This window comes from Panicum virgatum, chromosome 3K (genome assembly GCF_016808335.1).
Source record: "Panicum virgatum strain AP13 chromosome 3K, P.virgatum_v5, whole genome shotgun sequence".
NCBI classification, from domain to species: domain Eukaryota; kingdom Viridiplantae; phylum Streptophyta; class Magnoliopsida; order Poales; family Poaceae; genus Panicum; species Panicum virgatum.
The window spans coordinates 11426149-11441304 of NC_053138.1; the positions used below are offsets into that span (position 1 = coordinate 11426149).

The window sequence follows — 15156 nt, forward strand, 5'->3', positions numbered from 1 at the left end:
CAACAACGTCGGTTCGTGTTCCGCGGCTCGCAACTCCAAGCGTCGGCCAGGCTAGCTAGCTCCTTGTAGCGTACATACGGCACGCACATTGACCATCATCCTAGCAGCACTTGCCACTATATAACCAAAGTTTAGTGGAGGGGGAAGCGGTCGCCCCGGTGCCGGCCGGCCTGGGGCCGGCCGCCCCGCTGCCGGGCGACCGGTCCTCCATGGGCCCGGGCGTGAATTTTTTTTCAGAAAAGCCCCTACCGGCCGGCAGCGGGGCGGCCGGAGTATATTCCTGTAAATTTCGAAAACAAAAATATATTTTTGTAAAAAACGAAATTGAAAAATAAAAAAAAATAAAAAAGCGCCCTCTGCTGGCCTTCCAGGCCCAGCACCCCGAATGCCTGACGCTGGAGGGGGCTCTCTGGTCATTTTCAGCTTCTTGCGTTGGTTAGCGGCACGGCTGCGGGCGGCCACGGCGGTTCCCGTCCCGTGGCTGTTGGCGCCCGACGGCCGCCGCACGGGACGCAGAAGCCCCGCCGCCGCCGCGCTGCACCGCAGGTTCCTGCCCCCACCCGCTCCCGCATCGCAGATCCGGTGGCCTCCGAAAGAGCTACCGATCTCTTAACCTCTTGGGCTCTCAAACCGCTCGCTATTTCTCGGACACCGTCTCGTCGTCTCGATATCAGACGATCACCTTCCGCCCGCGACGTGCTCGACGGAATGGCGCCGCAGCGGGCGCCGTCGGGTGCTCTGTCTCCGTCGCCGTTGATCATCAGGAGCCACCAAGACTGCCCGCCGCCGCCCTGACATGAGAACGCAACCGGTGCAAGTCCACAGTTCCACATCTGGCCTGCCATGCCGCCCCCTTGACGTCTACCTAGATGCCATCGGCTCCGGATCCTCCGTGACTTCCGCAGAGATTTGGCAGGCGCTCTACTGTGCCCGCGCGCTGTTTCTTGGCAAATTGGCATGGCAAGACAACAAGTCAAAGGAGCGAGACGGAACCCGGCGACAAGCGACATGGGGACCCCGGCCGGACTCGCCGATCCAGCACGAGCTCGAGCTGAACATGGCATGCCGAGACGTCCCGTCCCGTTCGTCCGCATCTCCGCCGCGTGCCCAACTCTCAATCGATTGCTCCGTTGACGCTGCCGCCGTGCACGCCCGCTGGCACTGGACGGGCACACACACACAGGTTGGTAGAGCTCCTCCCCATTTTTTCCCCTCTTCTGCATGCGCCCGCACAAGTACCGCATCACATTGTCAATTCATCATCAAGTGCTGTTCCTGCAAGATGCTAACCCGCTAGCGTACTGTACCTAGTACATATATTCCTGGGTCAATGACCGCAACGCTTCACCGGCATGGTGGATTACTCTGAAAGGAGATCCGCCTGCTTTTCAACCATCTCCCGAGTGGAAAGCTGGTCTCAGACTCAACAGCTGATTGGAGTGGACATCTCGTTTGCTGAGGTGTATGTTACTGCTGCTGCATGGGAAAAAAAGGTTTGGCTGGTGCACCCGTGCACATGGTTAACCCCCTGTTGCTTGCTACCGCAGCCAGGTTAGTGGGTGCTCACTCAAATCTGCTGATCACTATTTGTGGCTTGTTATGCATTTCTCCGAACGTTGAAAAGACTGAATAAGGGGAAGTTGGTGGGCTGCGTGTCCAGAGGAATTATGAAGAGATTTGAATCATAGTATCGACTGAAAAGGTTTAAGGTTGTAATAAAAGAATATCAGCACACCTTTTGCATCTCTAAGTTATAATAATTTAGAAGGCTTTGCATAGCATGTTGTGATGTTAGTTACTTTTAGTTTTTTTTTGTCTAGTATCAGAAATTCTCCACATTTTCCTTAGTTTTCTATTATACAGAAAAGATCTTTTAGGTAGTTCTTTGTCCTCTATGTTTTTAAACAAAACAGAATGTGCCGTACCCTTGATTTTTTTTTACAAGGGAAAGACATTATCCTACCCTCCTTTTTTTATAGGGAAAGACAATATCCTTTATCGAAATTCACTTGAGCAGCAAACAGAAGGTGATGAAGGTTTAATTCGATGTAATCACACCAACTTCTTTTTTTATTATTTGAATACTGTTCTAACTGGAGGGAGACTTCTTTTCGAAAGGCTCTCCCTCGCGACTCAGGGGCGACTCCGCGCCACCGCTTCCCGACCTCGCCTCGCTGCCTCCGGTGGCCGCTGCCGCCGCCGGCGTTCGGCCGGGCGGCGGCGGCGGCCGGCGGCCGAGCCAAAGCCGGCTCCGCTTGCCTCCTCCTTCCCTCCCCCTCTCTCTCCTTCCCCTGCCTCCAAACCATGGTCGCCGTCCCGCCCCGCCCCTCGCCGCCGGCGGCCGTCGGGGGCCGAATCCGGCCTCCCCTTCGCCGGATCTACCCCCACCATGTCCGGATCTGCTCGTGGCCTCCCTCCCCCGGCGGGTGTCGTGGGATCCCGGCGCGCTCCGGCTGGCCGCCGCCGGGCACGGCCGCGTGCTGCCCTGCTGCGCTTCGCCGTCCTCGGCTGCCGTCGCCCCTCGTCGGTGTTCGCCCTGGGGTGGCCGCCCCTGGTCGGGCGTCGCGTCCGTCTCCAACTTCGGGGGACCCCGCCGCTGGTGCCACTCGGGGGCCGTGGCCTCTGCTGCTCGCCTCGGGTGCTCGCGTCGCTTGCTCCTTCGTCCGCCTGGCCGCCCCTTCCCGGCATCGTGCTGTGGCCTCCGGGCCCTGGGATCCCCTTCCCGTGGCTGCGGGCTGGGGGTTAGGGCTCCTTCCCTTGGCCGCTGCCCATGGTCGCTGTGGGTCGTGGGGGTGCCGCTGCCGGTTGGGGCGTCATTCGTTGGCGCTGCCGTCGGTTGACGCTCGTGGCGAGCGGACTTCGTCTTGTTCCCACAAACTTCGAGCGAAAGCTCTGTCCAGTGCTGTGCTGGACCATCAACGACGGCGCTTGCGGGCGTCGTTCCCCTCCCTGGAGGCGTTGTTGTGATGTCTTGGGAGACGTCGTCCCTTTGCCTCGTCACTGCAGTATCGTCTTCCTTGCGGCGCTGCTTGTGGTGGGTTGTCGTCGCTGGGGTGGGTGCTCTGGGGTGGAGCTCAGGCGAAAGTCTATGCCTGTTCGCAGGCCATATGGCGACGCCTTCGGGCGCCGTTTTCCTTCTTGGAGGCATCATTCGTTCGCTCCATTCCCCGGCCGCACCCCCATGGCTGGTCGCCTGATCGGTGGTTCATCCTGCATACCTGCCTCGCTCCATTTGCACTGTCGCCCTGGAAGCCTAGGTCGTGGCGGATGCTTTGCCGCCTTGGTTCGATGTCTGCTTTTACTTGCAGATGGTGGTTCGTTGGCCCTGGCGGATGCGTTGCCGCTGTGTTCGTGTTGCTTGGTGGATGCTTTGCCACCCGTGGGTACTTCGAGCTTGGCGGATGCTTTGCCGCCATTTCTACTCTGGCGGATACTTTGCCGCTGTGGTTGTGCTTTTCGGTGGATGCTTTTCTACCGTCTCCTACTTCGTGGTTGCGACAGTACTTTGTGCAGGTCTTGCTCTTCAGGTGGCTACTGTTCGGGCGTCTTGTTTGGAGGGTCCCCCCTTCGTGCTTCTTCTGTTGTGTCCGCGGCTGCGGCCGTTTGTGAGTTTGTTTGTGCTTTTTCTTTAGTGTTTCTTTTTCCTTAGTCCTTTGTGTTCTTGTGTTGGCCAAGTTTTGTTTGGCCGCAACAAGATTATGTTTGTAACTGCTTTCTTCTTAATGAAAAACGTGCTCAGGCACGGTCGCGAAAAATACTGTTCTAAATATAGCCATAGAAGTGTTTCTAGCATTCCTGCGTCACTATTTCAAGTATGAAATGTCGGTTCCATACAAAAAAATTTGTTCATGCTACATGGAACTTGTTCATTTGTCGTAGAACATTTGCTCCGTGATTCTAGCTTGAATTACCCCGTCATACGATACTTCATAATATAATATGGAGCTCTTTCCTTGGACTTGATTAAATAGTAAGTTCAAGAGATAAGTTTAGAAAAGATGACTTGCTGTAATGCACCCACATTTGTCCTTTGACTCATGTCCTTTCCAACTCCGAATCCTGTGGGTGAGCAGGTAAGAAGCGTACAAGCAAGCAAGAGCGCAGTGTGAAGGAGGCACAAGTCAAACCCAGATCAATCAGGAACCAGTACTAAATTGTTCGGATGTCAAAGAAAGTCAACATTGGACCAATGATGCAACCATCCCAGCAGCCGCAAGTCACTGTCCTCATGTCGCCGAACCGACGGGTAGGTTATGGCTAGGTGTCCTCCAATCATCTTCTGTCCTCTCAGTTGTTTTACTGACCTTCACTCATGCATCAAACTCTTTCATGGGCATGCCATTTTATTCGTAACTTTATTATGCTTCTCGAAACTATTTCTGTATTTAGTTGCACTTCCCAACTATTTCAGTTATATTTCTGCCCTTTTCGAGCATCAAATTAGTTATTCGTTACAATTGTGGGTTAACAGGTGAATGAGTTAATAACTGAACTGAAAATGGCTGCACAAAGCAGGCACACCACTAGGCGGTCTGAACTCTGAAGGCTGAACCTGAAAGGAGGGCGTGGTTGCGCATGATGAGAACTGGGAAGGCTAACCAGATAGCCGTCTGTCCCTATCTGCATGGACTCTCTCTATCCATGGAATCACTTTGTGTGTGCAGCAGCAGCTGCTGCATTTGAACTTCAGGAAGCAAAGCCAAGTGCGAGCTGGTGAGCCCCATCTCCCGTCCCGTGCATGCTGCTGGTGAGTCCTCTGGCTGGCTGGCTAGAACTGCTGAGGTGGTCACTGTGAGCCGTTTTGTTTTCTTCCCTGCACCTTTGTTTCCTGTGGCCTGTCCATTCGATTGTGTCACTGTCGATCCTCCGCAAAAGTCACTGGCTTTCCCTCGACCTGATAATTGAAAAGCTGCATTGTGGTCTAGCCGAGAGGTGATTGGTGATCGACTGATCGGTCCTCCCCAGTGATACTGATACATCCAGATACACAGATTATACATACAGATCGTACATCCCTTTCTTCATCAGATACACGACTATATGCATTTACCTTCAGTTATTCGCTAGTATATTCTCCTGATTTACACAACTATATGTATTTATCTTGAATTAGGCAGGCAAGGAGAAATTTCCATGCTATCCATCTTGTTTGCAAAGTCAGAAACTTGACTTTGGAAGAGATGAATAGAGTATTCTATTTCAATTCTTTTTTATCACTAAAAATGAGCAAGAAAACTATTCAGTAAGCACGGAAGCATCATCGAATTGTCCTGATGCCACCAAATCAAGGGGGGCAGTTGAACTGTTTGAGCACGTACACTCTGTAAAGTGCATAGTTAACTAATTCCAAGTACCTTTTTCGCTCTCGTGAGAACAGATCAAACAGAAGAAGCTCGAGTAACTAGTCAAAACAACAAGATTAGCCTTTAAACTACATGTTGCATAGGCTTGCATTATCAAAAACTATGCCCGTCATTATTCTGATACCGTATCTGACTGTTTTGCATTCTGAACTGCTTTCACCTTCTCGTTTGGCTTGTTTTGCAATTTCAGTGCTAAGAATCCAGCACATTCTCTGACTGTGATGCACAGAGCAGGTAGTGTTTGACGACTCTTTTTTCCTCTTTCAGCTTGGGCAACAACTCTGTGCATATGAAGGGTAGCACCACAGCCATGGCAACAACACAAATCTTCTCAGCTGCCGAGTAGCATCCTGTGAGCACATCTTCTCCTAGCTCACACAGATACATGAAAGTATGAAACCATCTTAGCAATGGCTATCAAGAAGGGCAGCTCTCCTCTGCGTGTTCTTGCTGATCTATCCTTGTTCTTCTGCATTCTGCTTACACCTATATGCTCAGCTACACCAGCCACAGCTCCTGCTACTCTCCTGCAAGTGAAATCCAGCCTCACTGATCCTGAAGGCGTCCTTTCTGGCTGGTCGCCGGAAGCCGATGTGTGCTCATGGCACGGCATTACATGCCGGCCAGGGGAGGTGGGCATTGTCACAGGCCTCAACCTATCCGGGTACGGCTTGTCAGGTGTGATACCTCCGGCGATCGGTGGACTCATCTCCGTCGAGTCCATCGACTTGTCTTCCAACTCCCTCACCGGGCCGATCCCGCCGGAGCTGGGCATGCTGGAGAGCCTGAGGACGCTGCTCCTCTTCTCCAACTCCCTCACCGGCGCCGTCCCGCCGGAGCTCGGCCTCCTCAAGAACCTGGAGGTGATCAGGATCGGCGACAACAGGCTGCACGGCGAGATCCCGCCGCAGCTCGGCAACTGCACCGAGCTGGAGACGCTCGGCCTGGCCTACTGCCAGCTCAATGGCACCATTCCCGCCGAGCTCGGCAACTTGAGGCGCCTGCAGCACCTGGCCCTGGACAACAACACCCTCACCGGCGGTATCCCGGAGCAGCTCGCCGGTTGCGCGAGCTTGCGCGTTCTGTCACTGGCCGACAACATGCTGCAAGGCACCATTCCTTCGTTCATTGGAAGCTTCAGCGATCTCCAGTCTCTGAATTTGGCAAACAATCAGTTCTCCGGTGGGATTCCGGCGGAGATCGGCAACCTCTCCAGCTTGACATACCTCAACCTGCTCGGCAACGGCCTGACCGGCGCCATCCCGGAAGAACTGAACCGGCTGAGCCAGCTTCAGGTTCTGGACTTGTCCATGAACAACATTTCTGGAAAGCTCAGTATCTTCGCAGCACAGCTGAAGAACCTGAAGTACCTTGTGCTGTCTGGCAATATCCTTGATGGCGCCATCCCTCAAGACCTATGCGCCAGCGACTCGTCTAGCCTGGAGAACCTGTTCCTCGCCGGCAACAACCTTGGAGGCGGCATCGAGGCCCTGCTCAACTGTGGATCTCTGCAGGCCATCGACGTGTCGAACAACAGCCTCACCGGAGCAATACCGCCGAGCATCGACCGGCTGTCGGGGCTCATCAACCTTGCTCTGCACAACAACAGCCTCACCGGCGTCCTGCCCCCGCAGATAGGGAACCTGAGCAACCTGGAGACCCTGTCTCTGTTTCACAATGGCCTCACCGGCGAGATACCGCCGGAGATTGGCAGGCTTCAGAAGCTCAAGCTCTTGTTCCTCTACGAGAACCAGATGTCCGGAGCCATCCCTGATGAGCTCACCGACTGCACGAGCTTGGAAGAGGTGGACTTCTTCGGCAACCACTTCCATGGCCCCATCCCTGAAAGGATTGGAAACCTGAAGAATCTGGCCGTGCTCCAGCTCCGGCAGAACGACCTGTCAGGCTCCATCCCGGCGAGCCTCGGCGAGTGCAGGAGCCTCCAGGCGCTGGCATTGGCGGACAACCGGCTCTCCGGCGCGTTGCCGGAGACACTCGGGCAGCTGGCCGCGCTCAGCGTGGTCACCCTGTACAACAACTCCCTCGAGGGCCCCCTGCCGGAGTCGCTGTTCCAGCTCAAGAACCTGACGGTGATCAACTTCTCGCACAACCGGTTCTCCGGCAGCCTCGTCCCCGTCCTCGGCTCCAGCTCCCTCGCCGTGCTGGCGCTCACCAACAACAGCTTCTCCGGGGTGATTCCGGCGGCGGTCGCGCGGTCGAGGAGCATGGTCCGGCTCCAGCTCGGCGGCAACCGGCTCACCGGGGCAATCCCGGCCGAGCTGGGCAACCTGACGCGGCTCAGCATGCTTGACCTTTCGCTCAACAACCTCTCCGGCGACATCCCGGTGGAGCTCTCCAGCTGCGCGCAGCTCACGCATCTGAAGCTCGACGGGAACAGTCTGACCGGCAGCGTCCCTTCCTGGCTCGGGGGCCTGCGGGCCCTCGGCGAGCTGGACCTCTCGTCGAACGCGTTGACCGGTGGCATCCCGGCGGACCTTGGCAACTGCTCGGGCCTCCTCAAGCTGTCGCTCGGCGACAACCGCCTCTCCGGCAGCATCCCGCCGGAGATCGGCCGGCTGACATCTCTCAATGTTCTGAACCTGAACAAGAACAGCCTCGCCGGCGCCATACCGCCGGCGCTCCGGCGATGCAACAAGCTGTACGAGCTGAGGCTGTCGGAAAACGCGCTGGAGGGGCCGATCCCGCCGGAGTTCGGGCAGCTGTCGGAGCTGCAGGTGATACTGGACCTGAGCCGGAACAGGCTGTCCGGCGAGATCCCGGCGTCCCTGGGCGACCTCGTGAAGCTGGAGCGGCTGAACCTGTCGTCCAACCGGCTGGGCGCCGAGATACCGCCGTCGCTGCCGCGGCTGACGAGCCTGCACCTCCTGAACCTGTCGGACAACCTCCTCTCCGGCGCGGTGCCCGCGGGGCTGTCGGGCTTCCCGGCCGCGTCGTTCGCCGGCAACGACGAGCTCTGCGGCGCGCCGCTGCCGCGGTGCGCGGCGTCGTCGGCGCCCAGGCCGCTGCCGGGCGCGGAGGTGGCCGCGATCGTGGCGGGCATCGCCGCGGTGTCGGCGGCGGTGTGCGTGGCGCTGCTCTACACCATGCTGCGCGTGTGGAGCAACTGGCGGGCGGTGTCCGTGTCGAGCTCCGACGGCGAGGAGTCGGCGCACGGCGGCGGGCGCGACAAGTGGGGCGCGGCCGCCGCCGGGGACGGCAAGTACTGGAAGGTGGGGTCGCCGGTGTCGTCGTCGGCCGAGGAGAAGCACAGCTCGGGGTCCGAGACCAGCGTGCTCCGTGGCAAGTCGACGGAGGCCGCCGGCGCCGCCAAGAGCTAGCTACGAGCCGGTTGCTTGCCTGTATCTATGATGCGTTGTCTGCTGAAAAATGTTTATGTGCCAATGCTTTTATGTCTGTTTCGCCATCCCATCATCTCGTGTTATTGTTTTCTCCATTGATCTGTTCGTGGTGTTCTTGATCTGGTGCTGAAGGTGGAAGAGTGCAGTTAGTTCATCCGTTGATCAGATCTTCATTACGCGCGTTCCGTTTCGTGGTTATGGGCTTTACTTGGAGGCCCAACCGTTTTCAGAAAACCTTCTCAATTATTGTTGGGCTACTTCGTGTTGGGCTGTCCCCTAGTATGGTGATCTAGAACCCGGCAAATTTGCAAGGGGGCCTACGAGTCCGATGCAAGTGGGTATCTATTGATATTTTTGAATTTTTTATATTAGTTTATTCTTTCTTCTAAATTAATTACGTAGAATGTTATTCTAATTCATTTTATCAAGTTTTGAGTGGATTCAATGATCCAAAAAAATGTGAGACTTGCATCTCTAACTGTTGACTTGGTACTAAATCAATAGTTGACGGCAAATTACGTCTGGAACTGGAAGGAGCGCCACGGTAGGCTGTTTGACAGACGTTACACACTCAGTGATGGAAGTGCTGGACAGTGCCAAATCAGAGACCCAACTTTAGGTCTAGGCCAGCACGGTTTGATTAGGTTGTCGTAAGTCTGAGTAGTTCACTGGTGCAGCTCTCGAGGCCATTGTTTATCGGAACTATATATATTCTATTTTAGGCTTTATCGCGGGCTATTGTAAGAGTCGCTTTGTATAAACACTTTTTTCCTTAATATAAAGATGAGAAATTTTACAAGCAGCATGGAGGTGTTGGGAGGCATTTTATGTGTTCATGATTTGTGAGCTCAAATAAGGGTAGGCGTTGGGAGACATGAATGAGGAGGCGTCGGAAGAAATTAGATGTGTCTATAGTAGGTGGGCTCATATATGTCGTAACACCTCCCAATGCCTTCAAAATTAAGAGAATTAAACATTTATGATAATTATTTTTCTGTAGTTATTTTTTCAATCAAGGTATGATAGTAAATTCCTCTCACGCTCTTCGCCTCTCTGTCTGCCGCCGCCGCTACGGGCCGCCCGCCCCTCCGCCGCTGCTACAGGCTCCGTCCACCGTGCCGGCGCCTCCTCCACATCGCCTTCGTGGCACCCGCCGGGCGTTCCGTTTCCCCAATCGCAGCCAGCCCTCGCCGCCGGCTGGACCAACCCGACACCAGAAACCTTCCCTGGCTCTCTGTCTCAGCCGGCTCGCCGCCTGCACCTGCGAGCTGCGGCCCATCTCCACCGTCCCGCAGCCGCAGGGATCTACCCCATATCGATTTTCAAGGAGACGGCAGCGCGGATCTTTGTTCCCACGTTTTTTTTTTGCTTGGATGCACATGGGTGTCGATGCCCTGCCGGCCGCCTGCTACGCCCTTCCGGTACTCGTCTCTTTGCTCACCATCTGCTTATTCTACGTGCTATGGCGCAGCGCCCAACCAGCGTCGAGGCCGCACGCTGGTGGATTGCGTTGTCTCATCGTCCTTGGCTCCGGCGAGTACCTGTTGCCCGTCAAGCATTTGTTAGATACGGTTATCTGGTATATGAAACAACACTTACAGGTGAATGCGCATGCATGAGTTCCAAGAGACGCCAATACTGAATAATCTGTTGGTAGCCGCAAGTTCATACGCGAACTGCTTTCCTTTAAGATAATGAAATGCGGGCCTGGAGGAGGCGGTGGGGGATTTGCAGTATCCCAATTACCATTTTACTCTTCAATAATTAAAATTAATTAGAAACAATATTAAGAGTAGGTATTGAGAGGCATCGGAAAGTATTAGAAAGTATTTCTAAGTATTGTTAAAGGTCTCTATAAAGATACGTATATCTCCTACATATTAGAGAGAGAAAAAGACTGTAAGCAAAAAAAATTCCTTTTCTCTGGATTAAAGCAAAAAGGTCATAGTCATAGCCTCCTTTGCCTCAGCTGCTGCCGCCAACCTCAAGCTCGGCATCGGAGGCTCGATTATGCTTGGATCGTCACCAAACTTGATCGATGAGCTCATTCTAAACCCGGAGTACTTTGATCAAGCTCATAGCAATAGAACAATAGGAGGATAACCGTAACCACCTACCTACCTCTGCTATAACCGTGACCAGTACGTGAATACCTCCTGATCTTTTGGTGACAGTCCGTAAAATAGGGGTAAAAAGAGTCACATCGGACACTGTGACACACTATAGTATTTTTCGTTTGTTTGTAGTAATTATTGTTCTATTATGACCTAACTAGGCTTAAAAAATTCGTCTCGTCGTGTACATCAAAACTATGCAATTATTTTTTTATTTATCTATATTTAATACTCCATGTATGAGGTAAAATATTTGATGTGATAGGTAAATAGTGAAGTTTGGAGAGAGGAATTTTAGGAGTTAACACAGCCTGAATGAATTCGGAATCCATTTTATCTCCGTTATTCAAAAGCTTACTGAGATCTCCAAGGACGGAGCAGCCAAGATATGGCAGGTGCGAAACACTGTCACCTCAGGCCTCAGTCGTCAGCTCTTGCCCCGCCCTCGCCTGACCAGTGACCACTGACCATCAGGTGCTGCTGCTAGCGGCGGAGCGGCCGGTTCATCATGTGCACGCACTCATGCTTCCGGCAGAGGTTTCAGAAAGGCACACCTGACAACTGACATCATCACTCTCCTCTTAAACCCTCTTGCTGTTCTTGCCATTTGGCACAGCACACAATCATCATTCAGACCGTGTTTAGTTCTAACACAAAAAAATTTTGCGATGAAATTTTACTAATTTGAAGTACTAAATGAAGTCTATTTATAAATTTTTTTGCACAGATGGGTTGTAAATCGCGAGATGAATCTAATTATGCTAATTAATCCTTGATTAATCAATAATTAGTGGACGGTTACTGTAGCATCACTGTTGCAAATCATGAATTAAGTAGGCTCATTAGATTCGTCTCGCGATTTACAATCCATCCATGCAAAAATTTTATAAATAGACTTCATTTAGTACTTATGTATGTGTCGAAACATTCAATGTGACTTTTTTTTTTGGTATTTACAGAATTTATGGAATGGGAACTACAGGAACTCACTTATAAAGGTTGGTGAGAGTGGTGTAGCAATTGCGACTTCACTGCACCTGGAGACTGACCGGCTGACTGGCTGTCCCTTGCAACCTGTGCGGCGTTGAAGGCTGTGTTAGATCTCTGGAAAAGTGGGAGAAAAAGACACAGCGCACACTGTAGTACACTGTAGCATTTTTCGTTTGTTTGTGATAAATATTGTCCTACCATGACCTAAATAGGCTCAAAAGATTCGTCTCGCAACGTACATCAAAACTATGCAATTAGTTTTTTTATTTACCTACATTTAGTACTCTATATATGTTTCATTTGCTATATTTAATGTTTCGATGTGATGAAAAGTTTGGATTTGGGGGGTTTTGGGCATCTAAACACACCCGGGAGATTTTTACAGAGGTTTCCATATGTTTTTTATCGCCAACTGTAGCTGTCCGATCGAGAACCACCAACCCTTCAACCGCCATCGAATAGAGACTTATGAGAAGCCACCTGGGTGGGTTTTGTCCTAGGGTGTAGACATTCTCCTGAATGTTCAAGGCCTTAATCTAAAAAATCTGAGCGGGTTTTGTGATTTTTGTTGGTTGTGATGTAGCTAGCTATTTAATTGTGAAACCCATGGTTTGTGATACAGGAATCACTTCTTGAGTACCTGCTCAAAAAAAAAAGTTATCGAAAAAAAGGAAAAGGAACGAAAGAAAAGCATATAATTTGTGAAGCACTCACACGGAGCATTGAATTTCTGGTCGGCTCACCCTGCGAGCACGGCGTGTGCAACAGCGCCAGACGCAGCGTACCAACACGCCGGAGCATCTCAGTGCATTCATTCCTGTCAACTCTCTTTTTGTCTGAATTTTTTGAATTTCAAGATGTGATTATAATTTAAAATAAAATAACAATTTTCTCATAATTTTAAAATTTTGTCAACATTTATTTTCGTTATAGGGGATTTAGTATAAAGAAAATAATCGTTTGACTTTTAAATTAAATGAGGTTGTTTGTTGATTATGCATTCATGCTGTCATTGCATAGTTTTATTGTTTGTTGTTCAGTTTGAATTTGAATTCTTGAATTCGAATTTGAATTGAATGTGTTCGAATCCTTTCAAAAATGGGAAAGCCTTTCCTTTACCCCCATCCTCCCCCATCCTCTTTTCAGCCCAACCGGCCCATCTCTCCTTTCTCCTTCTCCCTTTTTCTTCTTTCCCCGCGGCCCAAAAGTCCCACCGCCGGCCCAGTTCCCCCTCCTCGGCCCAGCTCGCGCCCCACTCTCCCCCTCCTTCTTTCTCTGCCACGCGGGCCCCGCCCGTCAGGGCTTTCTTCTTCCCCGTGTTGGGCGTGGAGTCTGCCGAGTCCGGCCGTGGGCCGTTTTCCGCCCCGTGTGCCGTGGCGCGCACGCCAAGGCGCCTCCTCTCCGCCTTATATAAGTGCCGCAGACGCCTCTGTACCCCCCTGGAACCCTACCGAGCCGCCGTCGCTGCCCAGTTCGCGAAACCCTAGCGCCGCCGCCATTGACGAGCTGGAGCTCGGAAGCTCCATGCCGCGCCGTCGTTCCGCCTCCCTTCTCGACGTTCACGCCGCTCCAGAGCTTCGGGTCGTGGTGAGCAACTTCGCCGGCCCCGTTTCCCTTTCCCTCGCGTCTCCTCGCCGCCGCTCTAGCTCGCCGGAGCTAGGCACCCGTGCGCCGCCGCGGAACGCCCTGTTCCTCTCGTCATAGCGCCGAACCGAGTCCGTAATCACTTTTGCTGCGGTCCCCTCTAGCTCCCAGGCCGATCCGCGCCTAAATCCGAGCCCTAGAACACCAAAAACGGTGAACTCCGGCCGCCGAGCGCCGCCGCCCGCTCGCCCGATCGATCCCTGGCCGCCCGATCCAACGGATGAGATTAGATCCAGCCCGAGTCAAAATCCCAGGGTACCGGTCAACCCTATCCAATTTTGCAAAAGAGCCCCTCAGTTTTCTGGAAATAAATCCGCAGTCCACCGCAGTTCAAAACTATTTCTGTTTTAGTCCAAATCTTTATAGAAAACACCCCGAGTTTTTCTAAAATCGAGCCTGCCGTCCAAAGCTTTAGTTTTTTCTTGCTAGCCCCTATAGTTTAGGTTTAATCTCATTTTAGTCACTGGTTTCTTTAGAGCTAGCCCCTGGAACTTTAAATCTTTCGCAAACAAGTCCTTAGAACCTTGTTTAGCCATAACTTTTCCGTTTTAGCTCCGTTTTCATAAATTTTTGCGCTCACGTGATCCTTGTGATGGGTGCAATAGTTTTATCACCTTATTATCCTTTGTGAGCACACTTTACTGTGCCTCGCAAATTCTTTAGTACGCTCTTTTAAAGTCTTTCTTTTGTTTTGGTGTATTGTTCTTAGTTATACTTGTTGTTTGTTTTGTATGTTTGCCCATGATTGCTTCGAGTAGAAGAATTGCCGTTCGAAGATTGAAGAATCAAGGTTTCCAAGTGAGCCAGAGCTGAAGAGCAGTAAGAGTAGCTTTTCGTTGGAGAAAGGCAAGTGACCCTAACCATATTTCTATCTATGCTTATTTATGAGAATACTTGATTTAATTGGAACATGGAGAACCACCCAAGAAAACAGTACAACCACAATACTACATGGCTCTGGTCTTGGCTGATTAATTAGAAACTCTAGCTTGTGACAGCCTTACCGAAAGGGCAAGAGGGGCTGCATCGATGGGGTATATCTTGGTCCTCTTGGGGTAGCGACCTTTGCTAAGGAGCTGATCATTAGGGAGTGTTATGCTCTGCTTTGGCTTGAAACCTTAGCAGGCTGTCATTTGTTAGGGAATCTTTGTAAAGGCCTCGTAGCGTCCCTATGCAACCATACCTCGGAAGTGTGGTATTGTGCCTGATCAGCACATGCGTGGTTGGTTCCAAAGTTCTTCGGGACTTTTACGCGAATTGTGGTGAAAGTGTACAACCTCTGCAGAGTGAAAACTAACCGGTTAGCCGTGATTACGGTCAAGAGCGGCTTGGACCCTCACATGATTAATTTAACTTAAAGATGGATTGAAATCATATTCTGGTTATTTATTGTGGTCTTGCTGAGTACCAATCATAAGTGTACTCACCCTTGCTTACTGCTGCTCAGAAGGAGAAAGTTGTGGTGAAGTCTACTGAAGATGTTGCTGAGTTCTAGGTGTACGCAACCCCTAGTCGATTGCCTATGAAGTTTGAAGCCTTCATTTCCAGGATAAGCTGTATAACTCTGATAGTCTTTTATTTGTTTTAGTTTTTTTTGTGATACTGTTACTGATTATTCACTTATAATGTCTCTAAACATATGAAACTTATCCTGGTATACATATAGTTATGCATTCGGTTTTTTTA

The 15156-nt window shown here is 51.7% G+C and overlaps 1 protein-coding gene across 2 annotated transcripts; it reads left to right on the forward strand.

Annotated features, from left to right (window-relative positions):
• Positions 1 to 570: 570 nt before the first annotated feature.
• Positions 571 to 8824, forward strand: LOC120697555 (LRR receptor-like serine/threonine-protein kinase GSO1). 2 transcript variants are annotated; one of them, XM_039980825.1, is made up of 4 exons: positions 571 to 2048; positions 4074 to 4246; positions 4516 to 4747; positions 5631 to 8824. In XM_039980825.1, the coding sequence occupies exon 4, from the start codon at positions 5774 to 5776 to the stop codon at positions 8699 to 8701; it is 2928 nt and encodes a 975-aa protein (XP_039836759.1). In that variant the 5' UTR covers positions 571 to 2048; positions 4074 to 4246; positions 4516 to 4747; positions 5631 to 5773; the 3' UTR covers positions 8702 to 8824. The 2 variants fall into 2 exon arrangements, with proteins under 2 accessions (XP_039836759.1, XP_039836760.1); XM_039980826.1 differs by lacking the exon at positions 571 to 2048 and having other exon boundaries at positions 3834 to 4246.
• Positions 8825 to 15156: the final 6332 nt, after the last annotated feature.

What these genes read in the sequence shown, in the direction of transcription:
- LOC120697555 (XM_039980825.1), top strand. Translation starts at nt 5,774, where the DNA reads ATGGCTATCAAGAAGGGCAGCTCTCCTCTGCGTGTTCTTGCTGATCTA.